The sequence below is a fragment of the Hemitrygon akajei genome, chromosome 5 (assembly GCF_048418815.1).
Source record: "Hemitrygon akajei chromosome 5, sHemAka1.3, whole genome shotgun sequence".
NCBI lineage: Eukaryota > Metazoa > Chordata > Chondrichthyes > Myliobatiformes > Dasyatidae > Hemitrygon > Hemitrygon akajei.
Window position 1 is genome coordinate 84,713,788 of NC_133128.1, and position 22,194 is coordinate 84,735,981.

General features: G+C 37.7%; 1 protein-coding gene across 7 annotated transcripts in view; it reads right to left on the reverse strand.

The window, feature by feature from the left end:
- Positions 1–690: 690 nt before the first annotated feature.
- Positions 691–22,194, reverse strand: part of fndc3a (fibronectin type III domain containing 3A) — a 244,020-nt gene continuing 222,516 nt past the window's right edge. For 6 of the 7 annotated variants that reach the window (XM_073045939.1, XM_073045938.1, XM_073045940.1 and 3 more), the window contains 3 exons: positions 21,293–21,459; positions 20,552–20,679; positions 691–3,436 (listed from right to left, as the gene is read on the reverse strand). In XM_073045939.1, coding sequence (XP_072902040.1) covers positions 3,122–3,436; positions 20,552–20,679; positions 21,293–21,459 — 610 coding nt within the window. In that variant the 3' untranslated portion in view covers positions 691–3,121. Of the gene's footprint in view, positions 3,437–16,021; positions 16,119–20,551; positions 20,680–21,292; positions 21,460–22,194 lie in introns of those variants that run through there. The other variant, XM_073045944.1, reaches the window with a different exon arrangement.

Consider the following 22,194-nt stretch of genomic DNA (forward strand, 5'->3'; position numbering starts at 1 on the left):
CCAAAATATGGGCAACCCAAAAATAAATGGGAGCATGATAGGGCTCCAAGACTATGAGACATACTGGGTACCTGGACATTCTGTCAGCATTCTTCATAGGTGGTCACAGAATCTAGTTCTTCATTAGTAATCCAAACCTGTTTGATTTAGCATTGTTTAGTTAGCAATTGATGGTTACAGTCCCTAAGTTTCCTATACTCTGCTCCATCCTCACTTTAAGGATACACCTGCAAGCACACATAGTCGCCACAGACTGGGTTCATCAGACCTAGGGATCAAAGATTACGATTAGCACAGTGTGAAGAGGCATCAAAGTTTCAAAATTCAACTGTCTAGATGTATGCAGTTGACAGGGCTGCAAACATTTTAGTTGTATATTTAACTCATTGTAGAAACAATCAGAAAACCTGATGGACAACTGATCGAGAACATCCAACTCAATTCCTGCATACTTGACTTATAATTAATAAAGATAATCTTAAAGAAGTCAAGATGAATTTGATGGCCCAGTTTTTACAGCTGCACTCACTGATATTCTTATCTTGTCATCAAACTGACAGCAATTTTGGAGTTGTTCATAAGTTGCTGCAAGCCATGTTACTTTCTGCTCTAATAGTTTCATCTGCCTTGAAAACCTATCCAACTTGCAACAAAGCCTAAACACCTTGTATACATGCAGTAGGCAGTGCAAAGAATCATACATTATTTATTGTGCATGAATTTTGTTTTACGTATTACCTGCTGATTTACAATTTGGATTTAGATACATATTTCAGAGTCTATACATGTTATGGCAGCTTTACATCATCAGTACTAAATCAGACATAATATAAGTGATATGCTGTATATTTGGAACAGTTCCAAAGTTTTCATAGTTTTTGGAATGTACAATCAATGAGGTAACTGTGAAGCTTTGTTACATTTAAAAACCACTGCCCCTCAATACAGGAAACTGCAATGAGAGTATGGAAAGTACAATTACATTTATAAATGACTGATAATATGCAACTATCAAAAATAGGAATGGACTTGAATTTGACTGTCAAAATAAACTCTTCCAGCTTTTCAACAACAACAACAAATTTTGCAGAATGTTTTAAAATTGAGCCCACATTGTCTTGAAATAGAGCCATCAAAAATCCAACATACATAACATTTTCTTATAGAATATAGCTGGCCAAAACATTTTGTGTATTCTTTTCAGTAAAGTTGCCAGTGCCACAATAGAAATAAGCAACCATTGAGGGAATAGGGAAATAATATCCCACTCCAGGTAAATCATTTAACCAAGGTACATAAAATGTAATTAAGGCTGCAGATTTAGAGGGATATTTTAAGGGAATTTGATTTTTAACTGGTTTAAAATAAAGCTAAGGGATACCTGGAAAGATAAATGATGCTTCTCCTGATCTGCTTGCAGCTTTTTTTACTGCTGGGAAATCATGCCTGTTTCTTTAAAAAAATGCATAAAGTTGTCAGCAGCTGGTGGCCAGAGGAAAGGATCAGACATGAAACACTCAGCATTTGCAATCATCCAGCTTGAGATGCACAGTATACTTTCTTTGGGTAACACTTGCTAACATTGAAGTGCAACACTCAACTTAAAAAACAAAAGGGAAATGTAAACGTACCTGACAATGCAGAAAGTTCACTTTGTACAGGGTTTGCGTGCATATATCAAACTTTCACATACCCCTTACTTCCTTCAAATAAAGTGACACATAAAACAAAGTGATTTGTAGCACAACATAACTGGTAGCGCACACTACTGGAAGTGTTAATAACCTAGGAATTTATGTCTATAATTAGAATAAATAAGAGACTAACCAAAAAAAATTAGAATGCATTGCACGGTATATGAATAAAACAATATTACTTTAAGGACATGTAATACTCTAGCAAATCCATATCTTTATCACAAGACTCTAATCAGAGATTATGTGCAATAATGGAGACAGCATTTAAGGTGCTAGGAAGTATAAATGAACTATTGGACCAATAAAAGCCCACCATACACTGGGGCAGAGTTCCAGATGATATCTATTAGCACATAAATTGCAAAGTACTGCAAAATGGCTGACATGCGACCTTCTGAAATGTATTATCTTTGCAATATGTAGTGTTGTTTTCCAGATAGTTGGTGCCATTAGTGTTCTTACGGATTTGCAGGAACTCTCTAAGATTTTAACTTTTGTCTCGAGTAGGCTTGCACAGAATTGTTGCATTCAGTATGAGTTTAAAATGAAGAATTATTAATTTTCAATTGTAAAGCATTTCTTCACTAAAGAATGCTGCTAAAATTAAAATTGTGCCCAAAATATAATCTGTGAAACAGTGAAAATGATCCATTATAACTTGTGTATGTAGGATAGTATTGTATTACTTACTCAAGTCTGAAGATATGACATTTTAAGTTTGTCTTCGTGATACAAAAACTTTAGCACTAGAATACTCTACTGTATCGCTGAGTAGCTTTTATCCACACAATCACAAGTTGTTCTTGCTTACTGGCAATTTAGTCCAAGAGGTCCCTCTTCAATTGTTTTAGGCTACATTTGAGAAGAGGTAGGAATTGCACAACTACCAAAGATTCAAAGTTTCACAGTTTGGGTTCACTGTTCTTGTTGCAACTGTTATGAATTTTACCTACATACTCCTCAAGATTTAATACCGCCAATATCTGTTCCTGCAATATATTTAGCACACTGCACTCAAGTGCATCATTTTTTTCCTTTCATCCGAACATTTTCACATGATCCCTTATAATAAAGCTATTTTAAAAAATCTCTGGTATAATGCTTCAACTTCAAACATAGCATGTCAACATTCAGAAGCAGCTTAAAGGGGTCCTATGCAAAATGGTATGTACTGGACTTAACCAGATGTCACTTCTTGTATAGATTGTTGCTACTTTCAACAATCTCTGATGGAACACTATTTCTACATTGCCAGCTTTTCATTAACAAGCAAGATTAAAGGCATGACAATGGCTGAGATGTTGGCAAAGAGCCTCTATGTAAGATTGGATACCATCATCAATTTAAAAGCATAATTAACAACAATAATTCGATATTACAACACAAGTAATACATGGCAGAGAGACAGAGATACTAATAACTTTTCACTTGATGACAAAGTATTGAACAATGAAAGCAATCAAAACAGAGACTGCGGCAAACAATACAAGGATGAGGGCAGCACACTGCTCATCACTTAATGTCTGTGCTGCCTTTGTGACTTCTGTAGTGTCTTTGCTGCTGCTGGTTGGTGTTTCATTCCTCTGAGAATATAATGTTACAGTGGCACTGTAAGGGCCCACTAGATCATGAAACCCTTGAGTGCCTTGGCACTGGCGAATGGCACACACTCGAAAACGGTATTCACAGTTTAACTGGAGGTTTGAAACTTGGAAGGTTGTTTCTGGACCTTTATATATCTGAAAGTAAAAAAACAAATAACTGTATAGGTAAGAAAAGAATTAAGAAAATTGAAAGCACAAAATCATACAAAGTTAACTGGTGTCTTACATTTAGTTATGGTTGTCATGATTTAAACATTCCTTTCCCACCTGGAGCTTAAACAAACTCAAATGAGGAGAGTAATACGTTTGATGTTTCTCTCTATATAATTTGCCTTTGTCAAGGGGACAGGAAACAAATACATATCTGGATACTGAGGACACTGAAATAAAGGTAATATCATCTGCAAATAATTTCAGAAAGAGAAACATACTTCTTACAAAGGAGTTGATAGGCTTTGAATGTACTATTGCAGGTAGTCTTTGCAAGAGAAACTATATCAACTTTTAAGAATCAACAAAAGAGACTGCTGAAGAAAAAGGTGGGGAAATAAAAAGGCTATGACCATAATATTTCCAGAATATTGTTGCTGGGGAAAGGATAACAGCAACAGAGCCGAGTGGGATAAGTTGCCTTCTGCTTATGCTGCTTTACAATGAAATTTTACATGAAGAATGAGACAGGGGATTTTATAGGAATCTAAAATTACCAACTTGCAAAAGAGGTACCAATACATGTTATTAACATTATTCTGCGATATTGAGCATGTAGCACATATTACCGTATACATTTCTTATCACATCTGTATAATTGGGGAAACTAAATTCTGCATTCAGTTTGTGGACTGAGTAGGGGACAGCAACAGAGAATATGATCTCTACCAAATACAGAGGTAGTACTCACATATACCACCAAAGCTGCTTTGGAGACCAGCAACACTTGCCCCAGATTGGGTAGAGGAGGGGAGCTGCTGCATTACATTTGGTGTTTAATATGTATGATATTTCATCAAAACAAAATGCATTTGATCACTGGCTTTTTACCAAATTCAAATTCTTATGCTCCTATGATACACCCTACCCTCGTCATATGCGTCTTCAGACTATGCGGACCCAGTTATGCGAGGGACCTTTTTCCTACCAACGTCTCCTTATATGCGTCCAAAACTCAACAGTTATGCGAGGAGTACTGCTTTCCCGCCAATACAAGTCACCATGTGCGCACGCCTCACAGTCTCACTCCCACCAGTTTTGCATTGGTTTTGGAAAGCTGTGGATGCACGATCTTGCACTCTTAAACTTTTGTTGGCTTTACCTACAGTGCAGTGATTTTGTGCTTGAAATATTTAACTATGCCTCCTAAGTGTCCGATGTCATGACCTGGGCCATCAGCGAAGCAGCAGAGAACTGCTTTAACACTTGAAAAAAAGTTGGAAATTATAAACAGCACGGCATCAGCTGGAGGTAACACAGCTCTGGGGCACTACTACCAGAAACAGAATCTTGCCTTTAAAATTCTTTTGTCGCTTGACAATGCGCCAGCCCATCCTAAACATTGGGACAGCATTCATCCTAACATAACAGCGCGTTTCCTGCTGCCTAACACAACATCGCTGATTCAACCACTCGACCAAGGTGTGATCCACATTCAAGGTGTATTTTTTTTTTTACGGCAAACTGTCTCTCAGATTGTGCAAGCAACAGATGATTTTGAAAATCCCAGGAGGTTACCAACAGTGAGGGAATGGTGGAAGTCGGAACACTTGGCACAAATGGTGATGGACATGGACCCAAGTTTAGAACGGAGTCAGCATTTTAGTCATTCTCTGCCGTCAACTCTTCTTCCTTACAAGCAAATTTATGCTGAAAAACAAAATGCTGACAAGCAAAAAACCCTCACCACTTCCTTCAAACCGGTGCTGGCAGTTCTATGAGTTCTGTGAGTCTTCCTTCACCCCTTGCTGTGCTTGATATGATCCTGATGACCACAACCATCCATGTACCATATCCACGTAAAGCTGCCCAACACCACAACAACCACTCATCTCCTGGAGCGAACACACCTGTCACTGTTGGTGAGTACTGTACACCCTAGTATGTTAACTTACTATGATTTATTACATTGAATATTACTTTAAATTGATGAAATATAAAATGAATGCGCCTTGTGGTACTGCTTTTGTGTCGTATTGGTATGAAAATGTGAATAAATTACAGATAAAACATATTTAGGAAGCCCTCTGGAACGCATCCCCATTTTCTCCATTTAAATAATTATTCACATTATGCGCCGACAGCGAGGAACCTGTATATAACGAGGATAGGATGTAATATATGAATGGACTAATCACTACCACTCAAGATGCAATATTTGCAACAAGTAGCAATATTGTAAAACACTGCAGAGTAAGTACAAAAGAGAAAACACTGGAAATGTTCAACAGATCAGCACGTACCTGAAAAGGGCTTAAAATGAATTTAAGGGAAGAGTTTCTCACTTTCTCAATTCAACAATTTCCGATAATTAACCCTTTCAATCTTATAGTTAATTTTTTTAAAGATTCACTTCATTGTATTATAATTTCATATTTTATCTATCTCCTTATTTACAACTTTCCCACTATTTATACTTTAAAAGCTATCTATACCACTACTTTGCCATTCAGCCACCTGTCCTTCATCCTACCATAGTTTTGTGTTATTCTCTATGTTCCCTCTGTTTGTCTCTCTGAGTAAATTTAAATCAGTAACCATCGCCTTCTTCTCTTTGATTAAAGATCATCAACCTGAAACATTAACTGTATATTCTAAAAATACTGCTTGATATGCTATTTGTAGAAATGTTATAATATTGCATATTGCCAGCATATCTGTAGTACATTGAGTCTTAGAACTGTACAAAATGGCCATCTACACTAATTAAATTTAGATAGATAGATAGATAGATAGATAGATAGATAGATACTTTATTCATCCCCATGGGGAAATTCAACTTTTTTCCAATGTCCCATACACTTGTTGTAGCAAAACTAATTACATACAATACTTAACTCAGTAAAAAATATGATATGCATCTAAATCACTATCTCAAAAAGCATTAATAATAGCTTTTAAAAAGTTCTTAAGTCCTGGCGGTAGAATTGTAAAGCCTAATGGCATTGGGGAGTATTGACCTCTTCATCCTGTCTGAGGAGCATTGCATCGATAGTAACCTTTCTTTTTAAATCTTTTTATTGATTTTTAGAACATAACATAAGTAAAATATAGTACAAAAAAACATTTGAGAGTACACAATAGATTCATTAATAATCAATTATATATTATCAATGTAAAAAGTCTCCCAAACTTATAATATTAATATGAAGAATTTAAGACAAAAAGCACAAAAAAAAACCCCCAAAAAGAAGAAGAAAAAAAAACAATATATAAAAAAAAACTAACATGGGCAATTGTATAATGTTAAGTACACACAGCAGTGCCAATGACTCCGAACCTCCATTTATACAATTCAGGATGGTAGCAATAAGGTTCAGGATCAGACCATTTAACTCACATGAAAATGTTGAATAAATGGTCTCCAAGTTTCCTCAAATTTAACTGAGGAGTTAAAGACCACACTTCTAATTTTTTCTAAACTCAAACAGGAAATGGTTTGAGAGAGCCACTGAAATACAGTTGGAGGATTAATTTCTTTCCAGTTCAATAAAATAGATCTTCTAGCCAATAGTGTAGCAAATGCAATCATTCGCTGAGAAGAAGCAGATAAACACATATTATCTATCATAGGTAGACCAAAAATTGCAGTAAAAGGATGTGGTTGAAGATTAATATTTAAAACTCTTGAAATGATATTAAAAATATCCTTCCAATAGCTTTGTAAACAAGGACAAGACCAAAACATATGAGTCAATGTAGCAATATCAGAATGACATCTATCACAGGTTGGATTAACATAAGAATAAAATCGAGCAATTTTATTTTTAGACATATGGGCTCTATGTACAACCTTGAATTGTATTAGAGCATGTTTAGCACAAATAGAGGATGAGTTTACCAATAATAAAAATTTTTCCCATTGCTCAGTAGATATAGGGCAATGCAATTCTTCCTGCCATTCCTTCTTAATTTTTTCTGATATATCCGGCTGTATCTTCATAATCATATTGTAAATGATAGCTACTAAACCCTTTTGATAAGGATTAAGAGTTAGAATTCTCTCTGTAATGTCCAATGGACATTCTTTCGAAAAAGACTTTAATTCATTATATAAAAAATTTCTAATTTGTAAGTATCTAAAAAAATGGGTTTTAGGTAAATTGTATTTGTTAGATAGCTGTTCAAAGGACATAATGTTATCATCCAAATACAGGTCACGAAAACATTTTATACCTTTTGTTTTCCATAGGAAAAAAGCCTGATCTATAAATGATGGCCGAAAGAAATAATTAGATGTTATAGGACTTGACAGTATAAACTTATTCAAGCCAAAAGATTTACGAAATTGAAACCAGATTCGTAATGTATACTTAACTATGGGATTAGTTATCTGTTTATTAATTTTGAGTAACGAAAAAGGAAGTGAAGATCCTAAGATTGAGATCAATGAGAAATCTTGCACAGATTTACATTCCAAATTTACCCATTGTGGGCCAGCTACTGTAGTCAATTCTTGTGTCCAAAATATCAAATACCGTATATTAACTGCCCAGTAGTAAAATCTTAGGTTTGGTAAAGCCAAGCCGCCCTCTTTCTTTGACTTCTGTAAATATTTTTTACCTAATCTAGGATTTTTGTTCTGCCACAAATAGGAAGATATTTTAGAGTCAACCATATCAAAAAAAGATTTAGGAATAAAAATTGGTAATGCTTGAAATAAATATAGAAATTTAGGTAATATCATCATCTTAATGGCGTTAATTCTGCCTACCAAAGACAAAGAAAGTGGGGACCATCTATTAGCAAGTTGCTTAATTTGGTCTATTAAGGGGAAAAAATTAGTTTTAAACAAATCTTTATGTTTTTTAGTAATTTTAATACCTAAATAGGTAAAATAATCTGTAACGATTCTATATGGTACATGATTATAAATTGGAATATACATATTTAATGGAAAAAGTTCACTCTTATTAAAATTCAATTTATAACCAGAAAAATTACTAAATTGAGCAAGTAAAGAAGAAATAGCAGGAATAGATTTTTCAGGATCAGATATATATAATAATAAATCGTCCGCATATAATGATACCTTATACATCGCCTCTCCACGGGTAATGCCTAAAATATTGGGTGATTCACGAATAGCTATAGCCAAAGGTTCTAAAGCAATATCAAATAATAAAGGGCTCAAAGGACAACCTTGTCTTGTACCGCGAAATAATTGAAAGAAAGGGGATTTTTGATTATTGGTAAAAACCGAAGCTAAAGGTTTATGATATATTAACTTAATCCATGATATAAATTTTGATCCAAAATTGAAATGTTGCAATGTATTGAATAAATATGACCATTCGACTCTATCAAATGCTTTTTCGGCATCCAAAGAGATAATACATTCAGGAATTTTAGATGTAGAGGTATAAGCAATATTAATTAATTTTCTAATGTTAAAAGATGAATAGCGATTTTTAATAAATCCGGTCTGATCCTCAGAAATAATCCGAGGTAATATATTTTCTAATCTAATAGCTAAAATTTTACTAAAAATCTTAAAATCCGTATTCAGCAAAGATATAGGATGATAGGATGCACATTCAGTCGGGTCTTTGTCTTTTTTAAGAATTAAAGAAATAGAAGCTTCATAAAAAGATTGTGGTAATTTACCTATACTTAATGCATCTTTAAAAATTTTACAAAGCCAAGGAGAAAGTATAGAAGAAAAGGATTTAAAAAATTCTGCGGAAAAACCATCTGGACCTGAAGCTTTACCCGAGTTCATTGAAAAAATAGCCTTTTCTATTTCAGACTCGGTAATAGGTGTATCCAAAAATACGTTATCTTCAACAGTTACTTTTGGAATATTCAATTTCCCTAAAAATTCATTCATAATAGAAGAGTCCTTAGTACATTCTGATTGATATAAAGAATTATAAAAATCTTGAAAGGCTTTATTTATCTCTTTATGGTCAATCGTCAAAGTACCATCTTGTTTACGAATCCTAGTAATTTGTCGCTTATCTGAAGCAATTTTCAATTGATTAGCTAGTAGTTTACCTGACTTATCTCCATATGTATAAAATTGAGCCTTCGATTTAATTAACTGACTTTCAATCGAGGAGGTTAATAGTAAACTATGTTCCATTTGGAGTTCCACTCTTTCTTTATAAAGTTCTTTACTAGGAGTTGATGAGTAGATCTTATCAATTGCCTTAATTTTATCAACTAATGTTGATATTTTGGAATTAGTTCGTTTCCTAACTCCAGCAGAATATGAAATAATCTGTCCACGAATATATGCCTTAAAAGTATCCCATAAAATTCCACTAGAGATCTCTGCTGTAGAATTTATTGAGAAAAACAAATCAATTTGCTGTTTAATAAAGCTAATAAAGTCAGAGTCCTGCAAAAGAACAGGATTAAGCCTCCAACTTTTCGTACTAATATATGAATCCGTCACCTTAATAGATAACTTCAAAGGTGCATGATCAGATATGGTAATTGAGTCATATTTACAATCCATGACATCTGTAAGTAAATGCTGATCAATGAAAAAGTAATCAATTCTTGAATAACTATGATAAACATGGGAAAAATATGAAAACTCTTTGTCATTAGGGTGTAAAAAACGCCAAATCTCACAAATAGCTGAATCAACCATAAAGGAATTAATAAGAGAAGCCGATTTGTTCGGCAAAATTTGAATGGGCTTGGACCTATCCATCACAGGGTTTAAACAACAATTAAAATCTCCGCCCATTATCAAATTGGGAAAGGATGTAAATAAACATTTAAAAAATTCAGGACAATCAGTATTTGGAGCATAAACATTAACTAGAAGAACTTTTTGATTACAAAGTAAACCAGTAATAAGCAAAAATCTACCGTGCGGATCTGAAATTGTTTCATGATGTATAAAAGCAGTAGATGAGTCTATAAAAATAGACACACCTCTCACTTTAGCTTGCACATTTGAGTGGTATTGTTGGCCCTTCCAGAACCTAAACAAGCGCTGACTATCCATCTTCCTTACATGAGTCTCTTGTATAAAGATAACATTAGCATTCATTCTATGGAATACATTGAATACTTTTTTCCGTTTGATCGGATGATTTAAACCATTAGTATTCCAAGAAACGAAATTAATAGTCTTAACCATCATGACAGTATATATTATAGTTAATACATAAGTTCGAAAGAAAAGTGAACTCATGAACCCGGAAGAAGGAAGTAAGTTCAAAAGGAAACCGGAAGTCATAGCACTGCAGCCATTTTTGTAGTTTCATATGCGCCCAAAAAATAAAACTAAGCAAAAAGCAAGCAAAAAACAAAAAAAGAAAGAAAAATCCCCCTCCCACCACCCTTGAAACCCCAAGAAAAAAGCCAAAAAAGGCAAGCGAGCAAGCTAATACTAAAACTACCCCCATGTCTCAAGACGGCAACTCAAACGTAATAGAGTTAAGAAAATACACACAACCCACATTATAAAAAGGGTAATACTACAAAAGTTAAAATATAAAATTAGTGTTATAAATGTATATAAACAAAAAAGTTAAAAGAAAAGAATTAAAACAATAAATAAAAGTTTCAAACTTTCAAATACATCAAAACAGTTATGACGCTCCAAACACTGGAGTCAGTCGGGAAGAAGAAACGCCATTTTTTTTTCTCTCTCTCAGTTTTAATATTCAGATGTTAAAAGTATAAAGGAAAGCGTATATCGTTTTTTATTTAAAAAAAAAGAAAAACAAAAGAGAAACCCTAATCGGTCATTTTCAACGCAAATAGATTAATAATATGAAAAACTATAAAATCGGCATAAACCTAGCAGAGAAAAAAAGCTTTAATCGTATATAAAAAGTATATGCAAGCCATATAAAAAAAAAGGACCCATATATCAAACCATAATAGATCCAAATTTATAGGCTAAATTACACTGATCAGCCCAATAGAATGTCATTGATCCAGGAAACCTTGAGCATCCGCAGGCGATTTAAACAGCCGAACAGTTCCATCATCCAGGGCGACTCTCAGATGTGCTGGGAATAACAGCGCTTGCTTGTAGCCTTTCTGGTGGAAATTCGACATAACCGATCTGAAAGCCAGCCTAGCCCGTAATACTTCTGGGCTATAGTCTTCCAAGATACGAAACTTGAAATTTTGATGGATAATCATACCTTTTTTACGAGCCAGACGGATCAAGCGATCTTTGATATGAGGATAGTGAATCCTCAAAATTATGTGCCGCGGTTTCGAAGTTGAACTTGCATAAAATCTTGTTACCCGATGTGCTCGATCGATTATTGGGGAGGGATCCAGGACCTCTTTGCCCAGGACATCCACTAGAAATTTAGAGAAGAAAACGGTAAGATCACCGCTTTCAAATCCTTCCGGGATCCCAATTAACCGGAGATTTTGCCTTCGAGAGCGATTTTCCAAATCCGTAATTTTAACTTTATAACGATCCATCTGTTGAGAAGTCGAGGTTTGCTCTTCTTGTATCTTTTCAATCATACGATCTTTCTTACGAGCGGCTTCTTCAAGAGCCAAAATGCTTGCCTGTTGTTTTTGTGATTCCAGTGAAAGTTCCAAAAACTTTTCTTCGAGTGATTTCAAACGATCGTCATACTTCGAAAGCCTTAGGAATAATTTTTCCTGCATCTCTTCAAATTTAGTTTCCACAATCTTCGCAACTGCTTCTAAAGGTACCAAGTCTTTCGACTGTTTCGATTCTTTTGCTTTAGACATTTCAGCAAGTTGAGAATAATTCAAATAGTTTAGAAAGAAGAATTCAGTATATTTAACCCCTTTAGAATAAGTTTAAGGGGTGTTTATAGGCTAAAAAAACGTAAAAGTTTTGGAGCAAAGCCTAAGTGCGGTTTACTCCATGAGCGCCATCTTGAGAATCCCATCGATAGTAACCTGTCGCTGAAACTGCTTCTCTGTCTCTGGATGGTGCTATGTAGAGGATGTTCAGAGTTATCCATAATTGACCGTAGCCTACTCAGCGCCCTTCGCTCAGCTACCGATGTTAAACTCTCCAGTACTTTGCCCACGACAGAGCCCGCCTTCCTTACCAGCTTATTAAGACGTGAGGCGTCCCTCTTCTTAATGCTTCCTCCCCAACACGCCACCACAAAGAAGAGGGCGCTCTCCACAACTGACCTATAGAACATCTTCAGCATCTCACTACAGACATTGAATGACGCCAACCTTCTTAGGAAGTACAGTCGACTCTGTGCCTTCCTGCACAAGGCATCTGTGTTGGCAGTCCAGTCTAGCTTCTCGTCTAACTGTACTCCCAGATACTTGTAGGTCCTAACCCGCTCCACACATTCTCCATTAATGATCACTGGCTCCATATGAGGCCTAGATCTCCTAAAGTCCACCACCATCTCCTTGGTCTTGGTGATATTGAGACGCAGGTAGTTTGAGTTGCACCATATCACAAAGTCCTGTATCAGTTTCCTATACTCCTCCTCCTGTCCATTCCTGACACACCCCACTATGGCCGTGTCATCAGCGAACTTCTGCACATGGCAGGACTCCGAGTTATATTGGAAGTCTGATGTGTACAGGGTGAACAGGACCGGAGAGAGTACGGTTCCCTGCGGCGCCCCTGTGCTGCTGACCACCGTGTCAGACCTACAGTCTCCCAACCGCACATACTGAGGTCTATCTGTCAAGTAGTCCACTATCCAATCCACCATGTGAGAGTCTACTCCCATCTCCGTTAGTTTGTGCCTTAAGATCTTGGGCTGGATGGTGTTAAAGGCACTAGAGAAGTCAAGGAATGTAATCCTCACAGCACAACTGACCCCATCTAGGTGAGAGAGTGATTTGTGCAGCAAATACGTGATAGCATCCTCCACTCCCACCTTCTCCTTATACGCAAACTGAAGAGGATCCTGGGCGTGCCTGGTTTGTGGCCTCAGATTCTGTATTATCAGCCGCTCCATGGTCTTCATCACGTGCGACGTCAAGGCAACAGGTCTGAAGTCATTCAACTCCTTTGGTTGTGGTTTCTTCGGTACCGGGACAATACAGGATGTTTTCCACTGTCTGGGTACTCTTCTCTGCTCCAGGCTCATGTTGAAGATGCGCTGTAGTGGTTCTCCCAGCTCAGTCGCACAGGCCCTCAGTAATCGTGGGGAAACTCCATCCGGTCCAGCCGCCTTGCTGGTACAGATCTTCCTCAGTTGACCTTCCACCTGTGTAATCCTGGGCGTGGGCAAGGTCTCCTGTGAGTGGCTATTTTATTTATACTGAACAGAAACAGGCCCTGAGGCTCAACACACCCATGCCAACCAGGATGCTTTCCTGAGCTAGTCCCATTTGCTTACATGTTCCTCTAATTCTTTCCTTTCAATCTATCTGTCCAAATATCTTTTAAACTTTGTAAATGTACCTACCTCTTCCACTCCTTCTTGCAACTAATTCCATATACCAACCAACCTCTGTGTGAAAACCTTGCCCTTTCAGATCCCTTTTAAATCTTACCCTCTCACATTAAAGCTATGCCATCTAATTTTATAAACATCTATAAGGTCACCTTCAGCTTTCTATGCTTCATGGAAAACAATCCAGACTTGCATTATAATTCAAGCCCTCCAGTCTCAGCAATTTACGTATCTTTTTTATTCTTTCTTCAGCTTAATCACATTCTTCCTATATTTTGTTAACCACAATTGCAGGTTGCAGTCTTGTACAGCTTGTAGCATAACCCAACTCTTCAATACAGTGCTCTATTTAATGAAGACAAGCATGCCATACTCCTTCAGCAACAATTGTCTACTTGTACCACCACTTTCAGGGAATTGTGCTCGTACCCTTATATCCATCTGTCCTACAACACTCCACCATCCTTGCTGACAGCATACACTGGCGGAGCCAGAGATTTTTTCTTGCTGGTGCTACAGTGGGGCTGAATTATTCAGTGATGGTGCTGAGGGATGTATTGTATGGTAATATGTATTTGCAAGGCCAGACGCGTGGCGTTCAAAAGTCAGTTTCAAGCATTATGTTACTACTATAAATGCCTCTGTTGATTCACGAGCAACAACAATATAGAAGTGAACTGTGACGGTGTCAACAGCATCGGAGACAATCCGGGCTACATAGAGCATAAACAAACAAACCAACAGAGCATTCGACCCACAGCGCAGAACATGAATCTCGCATCAATCCCTCAATCAGCATCAAATGCGTGATTTTCAAACGAAAAACACAACACTAACCCACAATGTCCACTGCTATTTGCATTACATAGACAGACAATGCCAAAAGATACACTGTTATTAAAGTCAAATAAGGCAAACAACAGATGCAAGGCTTTACCAGGAGTTGGACAAATCGTACTCTGACCATGCAATACCTCAATTAATTCGGCTACTGAATTTAAAACAAAAATCAACAGAATCATCGCTTGGAAGTCTAAGCAAAACCAGTAGGCTTAATAGCAGTAAATGTAATATTTTAGGATTTGCAGGAAACATAAGGGCTATGGGGTATCCACCACAAAATAATAATTACAGTCGGTCCTCCTTAACCGCGGATTCCGCACGTGCGAATTCAACCAACCACGGGTCGCAAAAACCCGGAAGTGCTCTTCCAGCACTTGTTGTTCGAGCATGTACAGACTTTTTTTTCTTGTCATTATTCCCTAAATAATGCAGTATAACAACCATTTTACATAGCAGTTACATTGTATTAGGTATTATAAGTAATCTAGAGATGATTTAAAGTATACAGGAGGAAGTGCTTGGATTATCGTGCATTGGGATCGGAAAAAATCGGAAGTTCTCTTACTAGGTAAGTCGGAACAGGTACAACCGGTATTATTTAGCATCAGTTAGTCAAACGTTTGTCTTAGTATATAGTATATATTTTACCTTTCATCCATATAAAACACTTAAGAATGTATGTTTCGGCGCCGGGCTTACGAACGAAAGTTCTCGGGACTTGAGACAGATCACTCCCGAGTGCGCTTTCCACTGTGCCGGGTTGATGTGAGGATCAAAAACCCAAAACCCCAAAGCCCAATAATTAAACCACTGCGTTGCTTAGTAATAATTGTAGTTTTCATCGGGGCAGAGCCTTTCTCACTTTATCTTTTAAAATTGTTCTGATAGTTGAACGACGTAGCCTAATGCTTCTCCAATGACCGATGGCGTTTCACCTCTTTCCGATCGCTTTATTATTTCCACTTTATTTTCAATCGTGATCGTGATTATTTTTGTGAACAGAAACACTGCGCATTCAGAACTCTGGCACCGGGTCTTAATGTCCATTGCACTGAGACAGGTTAAATAAGGTCTGGAGTTGCGCTGGGTCCTAAGGTCCACCGGATTGAGACAGGTTGCATAAGGGACTTGAGCATCCGCAAACTTTGGTATCCGCGAGGGGTCCCGGAACCAATCCCCCGCGGATAAGGAGTGCCGACTGTATAATCAGCATTAGTCTAGGCCCAAATTTTAAAAAAGTCAACCGCACTCACCATTGATGTTTTCAGAGAAGCACAATCTGTCTGTTGTTGTGATTGGTGGAAAAAGCATCAATGATTTTCTGGATGTCAAGTGCCTTGGTCCTCCAGCTGTTTATGGCCAGCAGGGCCAAGTTGCTGTTCCGAGCATTGCCGCTACTGTTCCTAACGTAGTTCTTGAGGCATCTGAGGCAAGAGAAACTCCGTTTGCATGAGGCAGATGTCACAGGCAGTGTCAGTGATATGCAGATTAGTTTGTATAAATCTATAAATGCATCGCGGTAGGGTCTCATTAGAGCTAGAAATTCCACTGTGTCATTCACTGTCTGTCCTTGCTTTTGTTTTGTTTCCAGCAGACGCTGAGACTGATGTAGCTCTGCAGTCAGGTTCACTTCAGTCACTCCATAGTATTGGGCCATTGGCCAAAGACGATTCTTGTCTAGGAAGAGCTTGTGTTTGGGACTCAATGCTGAGACTCCAGTCAGAAGACCCCAAGTCTCAATTGAGAACTGTCTTTTCATTTCAGTCATAAGTCTGTCTATAACTGGATAGAAACAGTGTTTGCGAAGGTCATCAGAGGATGTGACAAGTGTGCGTTCGGTTTGGGGCTCAACAACAAAATCATGTTGGCGGCAGGGTGGCTGGCCCTGTCTCCTTTCATGTGGTCTGCTCTGTATACTGGCCTTGACGCACAGGTCCCTAGCTCTTGCCTGAATTTCACTCCATGATTCCTCTCCCCGTTTTGCTGAGAGTGCATCGATAACAGACTGAGCCAAGTCCACAGCGGATGAAATCTCCAAACTGGGAGACTGTAATGGGTCTGACATGAACTTGGTGACTCGGAATAAATCCTCAAACAGAGTGAGAAGTAAGCAAACTGCTCATCAATCAGTCCATCTACAGCTCTGGCCTTCGTTTTCCTCCGTGCATTTGGTTGACCCATAATATCCTGTAGTGTAGCTAGAATGGCAGGGAGTGATTTCCTTATAGCCCACAAAGCTGTATACTGCCATGCCCAGCATGTATCTGACAATTTCTTCAACTTCACGGGCTGTGCAGTTGATTCCAGTTCTGTTTCTTCATGAAAAGATCATGGGCAAGAGTTTGAAAAGAAGTAAAGTAGCTGCACAGTTTCAAAAACTCACCCGCTTGTTGTACATTACTCACAACATCCACTAAAACAAGGTCAAGTCTGTGAGTGTGACAGTGTATATACAATGCCTGCGGGACCTCTTTCCTGAACCTCTCTTGTACCCCGTTATTGCACCTGGACATCACTGCTGCCCCGTCATAACACTGACCTATACACACGCTCTTATCAATAACACACTGGGCGAGTGTCTGTTCAATGCTTTTTAGCAGCGACTCTGTGTCCAACCCTTCTGCTGGAGTGAAGTGTAAGAATTCTTCAAGTACTGTTTGGTTATTTAAATACCACACCACCACTGATATTTGCTCTTTTTTTTACTCAAGTCTGTACTTTCATCCATCATGATGGCAAAATGTCCAGCCTCCTTGATTTCTGCACTTATTTGACATCTGACCATATCTGCCATAATACCTATAATTTCATTTTAGATATCGTGATGGGTGTTTTTTGCATTTCCAGGATTGTCCTCTTTTTTTTTTTTAGCTACAATCTATTCAAACTGCCCAATTACAATGAGCAACTCAACAAAGTTTCCCCTAATGTCAGATCCATCATCCTCCCGGTGTCCTCGCTGGACAATGCCTTGGCACGCAGTATAGTGTAGAGACTCAACCACTGCTCTCATATACTCACGATTTTCTTGGACAATCTTTTCATGTCCTTTATCAAGTATATTTCCTAATCTTGAACCATCTTGTTTTCTCAATCTGAATTCGGCCCATGCCTCCATAGCAAACTTGTGTAGCATTTACATGGTGGGTTTTGAAAGCTGTTGTAGCTTTCCGCCAGTTGCAGTAAACAGTGACAGTGAAGGTAGACTCAGAATGGAACCCATGTCCTCCACTCAGAAAATGCCTGCATGTGAAGCAGAACGTAGTATCTTCCGTGATCGAATATTCCAGCCAGGAGTACAGGTCAAACCAGCCATGAATAAAACTCCTTTGCTGATTGCCAAACTGTTGCGAAGGGTACTTTTTCAATGCTGGCTGACGGGGTCCTTCCTCAGGCTGCTGGCTAACATCACTAACAGTATTCCCACTAGCACTAAGAGCAGCTTCATCCACATTCTCTTCCGAATCCTGCTCCATTTCTTGTTCCTCTACTTTGCCCTCACACTCCTTCGATGAACTGCTGTCATCCTCATCTCCACTTACTTCTTTCTGCATGTCATTTTCAATTAAGACAGGCTCAGGCTGAGACACCACTGATTCCTCTGGATGAGGTAGTTTTCTCACTGAAAATCGATCCATTTTTCACGCCAGCCAAAATAACGCACGTGCCAGGCCCACGCTAGCTTGTAAAAGCACAACGTGCGTGTGTGGCATCTGTTAAGTCTCGCAAGACCACGGATCTGCACCTGGATCCTGCACAGTGTATGTATACTATCAATCTCTCGCGTGAGTGACATCACCACCTTAAGTGATCTTAGATCAGCTTAACTGATCTGAGTGATGACAGCAACGGCAAGACATTGACAACGAACGAATAAGCAGAAGTGTAGAGTGGATCTGACCTTAGACCTGCACAGAGTTTACAACTTTATTGCTGCGTGGGTGCTATGGTAATTGGAGGTCATTAGATCAACTGGAGAAACAAGCTGTATTCAAAACTATACAGAGAAAGCAGCTGCAATTTGTATGTCAAATTTCAGTAAATTTCTTGGTGGGTGCTATTGTAATTTCTGCTGGTGCTATATCACCAGCAAGCACCACCTCAGCACCGCCACTGACAGCATACTCTACATATCACCCACTATGTGTAAGCTACTAGACTTCAGAATAAGCCCACTTAAACATAAGGAATTTTTTCCCCACTCTCTTTATTATACAGGGAATAAATTCATGGTTAGCTGGTGAAATATTTTCCAGTCAGAAAAATAAGACCATAAGATTTAGGAGCAGAAGGCAGCGATTTGGCCCATCGAGTCTGCTCCGCTATTCAATCATGGGCTGATCCAATTCTTCCAGTCATCCCCACTCCCCTGCTTTCACACCATACATACCCTTTGATGTCCTGGCTAATCAAGAACTTATCTATCTCTGCCTTAAATGCACCCAATGACTTGGCCTGCAGTGCTGCTCGTGGCAACAAATTCCACAGATTTACCACCCTCTGATTAAAGTAACTTCTCTGCATCTCAGTTCTAAAAGGACATCCTTCAATCCTGAAGTCATGTCCTCTTGTCCTAGAATCCCATATCATGGGAAATAACTTTGTCATATCTAATCTGTTCAGGCCTTTTAACATTTGGAATGCTTCTATGAGATCCTCCCTCGTTCTCCTGAATGCCAGGGAATACAGCCCAAGAGCTGCTAGACGTTTCTCATATGGTAACCCTCTCATTCCTGGAATCATTCTCATGAATATTCTCTGAATTCTCTTCATTGTTACTAAAATCCATTTACACACAATTCTCACAAAATTGAAATGATTATGGTGGATGCAAGAATATAAATTTGAATAATTCATTACTAAGGTGGAATCTGACTATGGTCAATTACAATTACTGCTTATTATATTACTATTCATTCTAATATTATTACCTATAGAAAGGAAAAATTTAATTATGTGAAACAATTCATTTTGGATCAAACAGTCTTGCTTAATATCTCTCTCTAGTTACAAAGACCAAAAAGGAAATATGTATCACATAACTACTGAATAATATGATAAAATCACTCTAAATTAGATTCTCAATGTTTGGTAATGATAAAAAAATAAATAATCTAAAGTTTTAGCATTTTAATTAAAATTATTCAAGATTGTACTTGCATCCATTAAGCCTGTGGTGTTGCAATGCAGTAACCAAAAGAACAGATTTTTGTTTTATTCATTTGGCTAAATCTGCCAATTTCACATTTTCAGTAGCAGCAGATTTATAGTCCCGTTGCTCTGTCCTAATTTCATACTGCTTTCGAGTTTTGCTCTGAAACCAGCAAATTTACTTTGGATTCAGATTTAAATTGGTATCAGATTATTGCTACAGGGTATATTCATGTTTTCTTAAATCACCATTATCAACATGCAATTCCAGATAACCAGTATAGCCTATCCCAGAGGCTAAGAATACTGTAGTTTGAAAGGCTCTTCAATCTGCACGGAATTATACCAAAACAAGGAAAACGTGCTCACTCAGAAGCTTGGAATTCAACATAAAGTGAATTTCACCAGCTTTTTGGCACTTAATAGTGGGAAGGGCACACTCTCTTAAGTATCACCTGAGGAGAGGAAAAAGAAACCTGCATTTTACAGAATTAAGTGGAATGGCACAATGAAAAAAATCATTTCTTGGTCTGAGAAAGGCCTATAGTATATCAAGGGACAAAAAATGAGTTAAAGTAAAATAACTATTTAAAAAGATCAACAAGTTTATAGGAACAGAAAACACTACATATAGGAACAATTGAGATTATATCTGTAACAACACTGATACTTGCAATGCTAAATTTTTTTGAGTTCTAATCATTACCTGCTTGAATTCAGAGTCTTTGCCAACCATGGCTTGAACGCTGTAAACAATTGGATCTCCCTTCATTGCTGGCAAGGGTTCCCAAATGAGATCACAAACATTCTCCTTCAGTTGCTCTAATCTTGGAGCTAGTCAGAAGGGAATTAGGTTAGTTAATTTAGTGTATGCATACAATAAAACAGACTACAAGCTAAAATGTACATTAATAAATGATTACAACAAATACACATCAACAAAGTGGATTCATATCAGTTCCCAATTACAATTAACATAAGTTTCACATTAAATGAAAATCCATTTCTTCAGTTCATGCTATCTGTGATTGAATGTCAATCCAGGTTTCCAGCAGAAAGCAAAAGGTATAAGATTAGAGATAACAGCCAGCCATTATAAATAAGCTACCAAGAGATATTGTCAGTTGTCAAAGAGAAGTCTCCAAATTAAGTAGGAATTTTGTATGAAGGAGGGTCACTGGAAAACAGGCAGATGTAGGACTTGGGTTATGAGTAGGAAAAGTTGAGTGATTGATGTTAAAATATCAAAAATTAATGGATTGTTAAAAATGAATCATTTGTTTAAAATATATTTTAATGTCTTTAAAATGGCCTTAGGCAACATGACAAATGACAGAATTCCATTAGCAGCTTCAAAATCTGAAACTAAGTATATGATTGTTGCTTACCAGTGCAGATGAGAACAACAAATTAAAATGTCTGTACGTTGATATCAATAAACACCTACCTTTAAGAGGAGATGGAGGAGATATGGTAGTCATGAAAGTGTAAACTTCAGAAAGGGGTCCTTCACCTGCTTCATTACATGCCTGAATTTTAAATCGGTAGCATGTGGACTCACTGAGCCTCTGAACTTTATATGTGTGACATGGTCCCCTGTATAGCGTTGAATACCTGAAAGATATGCCAGGTTTTCAAGAGTTTTACAAAATCATAAACTTTGAGCTGATCTTTATCAGTTGAGAAAAAGTGGTTTATAATGCCAGCTGTAATTTTATTTGTGAGTCTTTTAAGTACTTAAAAATAGGATGCTGCAGAAAAACTTACTGTGGCTTGTAGTTTGTTCTTATATTGTCAATTATCAATTTTCTCCTTCATGAATGGTTCTATACTATCTAATAACGACTTGTTTGGATTTTACCTATACAATTTGAAGCAAAATGTTTTTCCTCCAAAAGCAGTAGTTTGGAAGTGTACCTTTTACATCCCACGTTCACATGTTTGAGAAGAGGCTTTTTTTCAGCGGCTTAGGCCTGAGGAGTGGGAGTGAGTGTTGGTGTCAGAACCCTACGAAAGTCGGGAGAGAGAGGATAAAAGGAGCAGATTCGGGGAAGGCTGGTCTTTTTGGGCTGTGCAGGCACGGAAAGCGTCAGTGTCACATGTGGAGTGCAAGTATAAAAAGAACAGACTCAGGTAAAGCTGGTCTTTATTTGGAGGCTCAGGTGTTGAGGAGCGTGAGTGTCGGTGTCACAAGCCCGATGGAAGTCAGGAGACAGAGGATAAAAGGAACAGATTCGGGCAAGGCTGGATCTTATGGGCTGCACAGGCGTGGAAAATATCACTGTCAGAGGCCTAAATTCCGCTGCAAGAAAAAGAAAGGTAGACTCAAGCGGAGCAGCCATTGTTTGT